Source organism: Pteropus vampyrus, unplaced genomic scaffold (genome assembly GCF_000151845.1).
Source record: "Pteropus vampyrus isolate Shadow unplaced genomic scaffold, Pvam_2.0 Scaffold106, whole genome shotgun sequence".
In the NCBI taxonomy this organism is placed as follows: Eukaryota; Metazoa; Chordata; class Mammalia; order Chiroptera; family Pteropodidae; genus Pteropus; species Pteropus vampyrus.
Genome location: NW_011888887.1, coordinates 5,994,764 through 6,001,709, shown reverse-complemented (window position 1 = coordinate 6,001,709; position 6,946 = coordinate 5,994,764). Strand labels below are relative to the sequence as shown.

At 41.6% G+C, this 6,946-nt stretch overlaps 1 protein-coding gene across 4 annotated transcripts in view; it reads left to right on the top strand.

Moving 5' to 3' along the window:
- The window catches only part of MCC (mutated in colorectal cancers), a 398,889-nt gene extending 393,673 nt beyond the window's left edge, over nucleotides 1-5,216 (top strand). For all 4 annotated transcript variants that reach the window (XM_011365176.2, XM_011365177.2, XM_011365179.2 and 1 more), the window contains 2 exons: nucleotides 197-319; nucleotides 1,686-5,216. In XM_011365176.2, coding sequence (XP_011363478.1) covers nucleotides 197-319; nucleotides 1,686-1,866 — 304 coding nt within the window. In that variant the 3' untranslated portion in view covers nucleotides 1,867-5,216. The remainder of the gene's footprint in view (nucleotides 1-196; nucleotides 320-1,685) is intronic.
- The last annotated feature ends 1,730 nt before the right edge of the window (nucleotides 5,217-6,946 follow it).

The following is a 6,946-nucleotide window of genomic DNA, read 5'->3' as shown; positions in this document are numbered from 1 at the left end:
TCAAGTCTACCTTCCAGATCGCTGTGGTGAGGTGTGGAGGGGGAAGGGAGCTCTTGTGCCCGCTGGTACTAACCTTCCTTTTCTGTACCCCTGCCTTTTGCCTGGGTGAGCGAAACCTTCCTGCCACCACTTCTAGGGTAGCAGCCACCTTCACCATCATCTCAGGTTGCTCATGGTATTCATTTACTTGACACAGAGAAAAGAAGTTAAAGGCCAGAGTTCAAGAGTTGGTGAGTGCCCTGGAAAGACTCACCAAGAGCAGTGAAATCCGACACCAGCAATCAGCGGAGTTCGTCAATGACCTAAAGCGGGCCAACAGGTAAAATCCCCAATCCCCGATGGTACTTGGCCTCATACACCAGGATGTTTCCTTAACTGCTGGGAACTATTCTTGAGAATGGTGAGTCCTTGCCTTAGCCTGGTCTTCCTATGGCAAAAATTCTCCAAGTGTTCCATCAAAACCTAAGAAGTGCTTGGTAAAGGCAAGTCCTTGGGCCAAACGTGCTTGGGAAACAAAGCCTACCAGGTGTGGTCCATCCTCTCAGAACTTCATACAGTGAATGTTCTGAAGTCATACCATTTTTAAAATCTGTTTAAGCCAATGTTTTCCAAACAAAACTGGCTCCAGCACCTTTTATTTGAGCAACATTTACTATCCGGTAGAATACTTCAGGAAGTACTGCTCTAAGACAGCAGTCTCAAACTTTGGGGGCTCAGGACTCATTTATACTCATAAAAGAGGACAAAATTTTTTAAATTTCCATTCATTTATTAAACAAATTCACATGTAATACAAATGGCATTTATTTAAAAATAACTTACAAAAAGAAGACTGGCACTGTCTTTACAATTTTGCAAATCTCTAATGGGCTGAATAGAAGACTGCTGGATTCCGCATCTACTTCTACAGGCAACATATTGTTTTGTTATCAAAAAACCTAGCTTTATAGATTGTAGGTAGAAAATACAGGACCTCACAGACTTCCCTTGAGAGGGCTTCGAGAATCTCCAGGGGTTGGTCCTCAGGCGATGCTTTCGAGAACCTGGCTGTACACAAAAGGGATCTGGGGTGCTATTTTAGACCAGAGAGGGTATCAGGACTTACCCAGCCCTGGGCTCAACCCTTGCCCTCTTCCCACCGGGCTCCCGGGGCCGAGGGGGAGAGGGGGGGCGGGACAGTTTAGAGGCCTGTATTTTGAGTTCTGGCAGCATTAGCTGATGTATGGCTTGTGTGTTGTGACTCTCACCAGCCCAAAGCACAAAGGGAATTCTTGGGAGGCTCTCTGCCCCCATCCAAGGTGAGGCACCCTTCTCCCATAGCTCCCAAGCACATCGCAGGCAGCCATAGAACAACAAATGGACACACTATTTGTATTTAAATAATAGATTTCTAGAATTTAGCTACCTTATCTGCTTATCTATTTTGGATGTGGCTAGTTTGGACTGTCTTAATATGTTAATGACAAGCCTCGAGAAGTCTGGCTGAATGAACCATGGTTAAGCCAATAGATGAATGGCCTTGGGTGCTCAAATACTAACCACTTGATTTCACATTCTTACTGAAGAGGCTGAATAACCTGTTTCTTCAAAGTGGTGCTTACTGACCTGGTTACTAATGGTCAGGACAGTGTGTATCTCAATGCTACTTAAAATCTTCATTCTCATTTCCCTCTGTTCCCACATAGCAACCTGGTGGCTGCCTATGAGAAAGCAAAGAAGAAGCATCAGAACAAACTGAAGAAGCTGGAGTCTCAGATGATGGCCATGGTGGAAAGACATGAGACCCAAGTGAGGATGCTCAAGCAAAGAATAGCTCTGCTGGAGGAGGAGAACTCAAGGCCACACACCAATGAAACTTCACTTTAATCGGCACTCAGGCACCAAAGTTCTGCCCATGGAAGCTAAAGCAGGTCGCGGAGAGAAAAGGCCCCGAGGGACAGAGTACCTGCTGGGAGAATGAGAAAAGAGAAAGCTGGCAGGTAGGTCAGCACTTGGACGATGGAGTGCCATGGACTCAGCCCCGGGGGTGAGTGGCTCTGGTGACAACTGTGCAGACTGTATCCAGAAGAACCCGTTCTGCCCCTCCTGGACCCATGGACAGCATGTAAATAACTGCTCTGTGCGCCATGCTCAGCAGGCCTTGCTTCTGCTTTTGGCACTGGTTCTGTCGCTCTCCCACCTTTTCTGTTCTGGAGATTGTGCAGCAGTGGTGTCCCAGGCATTTGTTTTATAAGATTTTCCTTCTTTTCTTCTGTTCATTAGACAGTAATCTTATCTCTAGCATCCCAAATTTCTCCTCTTTCCTTCTTCAGGGGATAACTGACACACACATACATCGGTGTGTATTTGTCTTTGCATCTAGATTTGCCTGTTGCAACCAGGCTTTGGTTTTCAAGTCTCATGTATCAACTCTAAGATACAGGCTGTCACTCAGAGCTGCTCTGGGAGGTAGATTACAGGAGACTGATACACAGGGTTACTTCCAGTCCTGGATAGTTGAAGTTACAGGGAGAGCAACCCCAGGGTTGCAGAGAAGATTGAAACTTCCTTCAGCTCTCATTGTGGAGGCAGCACTGGTCAAGAAACTCTCTTCTGATTCTGCCCCCCCCGTCCCCCGCCAACCCGCCCCAAGTGGAACCTTATTAATGGTCAGGGCTTAGAGTGAGAGCATCCGTTGCTATGTATAGTGAAACTAAAATTTTACCCAGTTTCTTCAAGAGCAAAGAAGCATCATTATTGCCCCCACTCTGCCCCCCGGGGAACTACATCATTGCTGTCCTGCATGGAAGAAAGCTTGTCTACATAGGTATGTGTAGGGAGCGCTGGACCTGCCTCTATTTCTTTAAGGGCAAGAGGCAGGACATTGAATAGATATTTGCAGACTGACCCCACCTATTTAAGATATTGCTACTGAACCACCAGTTCCAAACTGCTCCTACTGTAATGAAGGGGAGGAAGGAATGGTCCTCATTGAGGCCTCCTTTTATCTGCCCTCACCCCCGCCCCCCAGAGACTTGATGGTTTAGCATATGGTGCTTAGGCAGGTTACATTTCAAACAAAACGCTGACAAAGCTGGCCAGGACCAGCATATCAGAACTCTTTCAGAAAGGGCTTCCGTCTTAAATTCATTGTCCCTTTCCTGCTATAACCGGCACTGTTTTACTCTCACTTTCTTCTATAGTTGCCCTACGCTAATACATTGAAAGGACTTGCCATTTATTCTGTACCACCTGAAGATCCACCCAAAGTGCCCTATGAGAAATGTCCCAGTGCCACAGTTCACAACGTTTTGCTTATGACCAGGTCATTGCATTAGAGTCTACATGTCCATGAATTAAATGTTTTCAGAGAGCATGATACAAGTTCCTTAGCCTTCTGCACTATGGGGAAGGACACTCTAGCCACCACCTTGGAGGGCAGAGCAGTTTTATCCCAAAAGCAACCAACTTACTTTCTCAGGTAAGCGGTAAGGCTGCCCTATCTTCAAAGTCAACTGGTATCAGTCTGCAAGGACCAGCTCTTAGGTGCTTTGATCACTGTGAAAGTGCCCAATGGCTTCCGTGATGAGTCTATCATTTAGTCAAAGTTGGTTCTTACGATTTTTTGTTGTTAAGTTTATTCTTTGGGTAAAATTTCATTTTGTCACAAGGAAAATATTTTGACTAAAAAGTACATGCAAAAAAAAAAAAACATTTAATAGACAAAATCATGGTTTTCCCCCCATTTTCTCGGCTTTCCTAGAGAAATGTCCTCCCCCATGCAAACTCGGAATGTGCAGGGTGGGAACCTATGGCTTTCTCCTGTGACTGAATAGGCATCAAAGGTTTTGGTTTTCAGCACCACTGTAAAGTGTAGCCGATGCGGGAATAAATGCTGTCTGCTAACCTGTCTACCATTCTTGCTCCAAGTTCAAACAGAGAACCCACCCTCGTGGGTTCACGTAAGCCCTCCAGACCCAGAAGGTCTCGGCTCTTCCATTAAGAGGCCCTGTATTTACTGATCCTACGTAGCCTCATTTTGTTTGCGTTTATACTTCAACAAAGTACTTTTTTAAATATGTGGTGAATGAGTGAAAACTATTTCCCTAGTAAAACTGTTACTTTTATAAATGTGTAGAATAAAAAAGCTATTAAATAGATGGTTTTCCTTTCCTTGTATTTTTCAAATACTCCCTAGGACAATCCTTGTTGAACGTGAACCAGTAAGTAGGTACTTGGTTATGTTAATTGTAGGGCCTACTAAAATTACATTGCTTAGTAAATGATTGCAGGTAACCTGGATAATTTTCCTTTTTTATAACCTTATTTTCTCTAAGAAGGAGCTAGTTTATATCTCCACCAAGGGTAAACAGTGATCTTAATTCTAATTTGTATTATGTTAAAAACCTTCAGACTTTCATATTTTTGTTTTCTTCCAGTTTGCTCAGTGGTTACTTACCCTTTTTAGGCGATTACCGTCTCTGTTCAGAGTTCAGTTTTTGGCTCTTAGAGAAATGGGCATGGGAAGACAGGACCCATTTCAGTTCTTCTGGAGTATATTTCCCACAACTGAATTGAGGCAAAAATCACAGGCGAAAGAGACTTCTGTCTGTAGCTGCAGTGCCATCAACGTGAGGCTACCAACGGGATCTGATATTCTGTCCAACCCTAAATGCACAGGTTCCAAAACTGCCATGGACTTGTAGCCGGTAAGATTCCTCTTAGAGACTTTCACCAAAAATTATTTGATTAAAGATCTTACGTCATCAGATAGTTGACATTTATCATGCCCTTCCTACTTCTCACACTCTAGCCCCAGAGGGACACTAGATGTCTCATCATTGCCAATGCAGGTAATTAACTGTTTCATACTCACTCTCTTCTGCTGGCATGTCAGGTTTCTGAAGTTAATATCCATGCTGCCTAAAACTGGAATGTTAGGTTAATAAAAAATTAAATGCCAGTTAAACTTAATTGCTTAATTTTCCTTTGAGATACATGCACTTCTTACTAAGATTTCCTCTGAGCCTACAGCAATACTTTACAGGGACCTCCGAGAACTCTAAATTAGAGCTTTGACATTCTGCCACTCAGAAAGCAATCCAAATTAGAGCCTAGAAGGCTTTTTCTTAAAAACTGTTAGGATGAGGCTAGTAAGAATTTTACTACTCTAAGAAAACGTGAAAGTCTCCTAGTTCTTAGCTGCATAGAGATTACATTTCAAATGAAAAAAAAAATGTCCCATGGTTACCTGATCTGGGCTGAACTGCCATGAAATAAGAACCTCCATAGTTGCCTGTTCCCTTCTAATGGTGTTTTCCTATGGCCCACAAATTATCTTCATCAATTTAATTCATCAATTATTAAAACTCAAACATCTCAAGATTTTAGGGTATCATGCTTGTGTTTTAAGTGATGGAAAAAAAAAACTTTTATGAATGACTTCTGAAAGTCGTAAGGTTCCAAAAAGCTTCAAATCACTTCCAAATACATAACAACTGTCTCATCCATGAAACTAAAATACAAATTTCATGTTAACTCAGTTTACAGCTGTTCCTATTTCATGTAGCAAACAAAGCTAAAGTTTTTAAAGGGCAAAAGGAGACTGAGTCCTCTGATGATTGAAATTTTTGCATTTAATTAGGCTGTAATCAAAGGATTGCCGAGGTGTTTTTTTTTTGTTGTTGTTGTTTTTTTGGAGGAAAGAGAAGGGATAACATTTTTATTTTTTTTCTGCAGGAGGGGATACTATTAAATCATAGCAATTATTTTTCTACTTATCCAATGGAATGGCCTATTTAATAAGAAATAATTGCCACTTCTGAGGTTTGCAAACTACCCAGTGCTCAGAAGCTGGGCACTACTTTGTAAGAGGTAAAACTTGTTAAAAAATTATGACCGCTGTATATACAGTTCTTACTAAATTTATCCAAATCTTAGTCAATTGGAAGCTTGTGTGTATATAGGTCAGAGTGAAGTTAGCTCTGAACCTGTGGCCTTTTAGATTCTTTAGATTCTCCCATTTCAAACATTTACTGTCTGACAACATTTGTATTCACTAATAGATATATGCCTTACTCTGTCAAGTGCTAACTTTTTGGAACTAGAACCAGAATTATCAATTAATGTAATGCTGGCTGCTGCTACCACAGCATCAATGAGCACTAAGTGACTGTTAAAGTGGAAAAGGGTACAAGTTGGAATGGCAGCTGTTCATAAATACCTGTTTTGCTAATTGCTGTACAGAGGAAGATAGTTTCACATATAGAAAACAATTACATTTTTGGTTAAGAGTTCTATGGGATACATTCTCTATCACACTGCATCTGAATGAGATTTTGCATGTGACCATAACAAGAAATCATTCTGTCCCAGTTACTGCTATTGGCTAAACCACATCCTTGACTAGTAGTACTTGATTTTTCCATAGTAGAGGTGGATACAAATCACTCATCCACTAATCTGAAACAGCAGCTCAGAACAGAGCAAGCTGTCTACACAGTCCCCCCACATACACACTGATGACCTGCTCAGTTGTCCCTGCGCTACCACTTTTGCACTTTTTGCAAATCAAAGCCACATGGAAAAGGTTCTGTTTGTAGAACTCATAGTATTCACTTGTGCTCATGTCAGGACTGCCCAGTGAAGGAGAGCCCCGAATCCACTTTTGTTTGAACCTAATGCAAAGATAATGAAACATGTTCCCTTCTTTTCTATTTCTAATGAGTTTTTAGACATTGTCAAGACTTATTTACTTTGCATGAGATTTAATAAGTTTCCTATTATTTGAAAATATGCTACTTTTTAAACCACTTGAATTATTAGAAAAACTGCTTGAATGTACTGTCAGTTATTAAAGCACATGTGACTAAGTTTGCATTTGTCAGTATTGTTGTTTGAATACAAAGTCTCATTTTAAAGTTGCCACTTAACACTGTTCTATACCTTGTAATGTTTTAGATTCTTC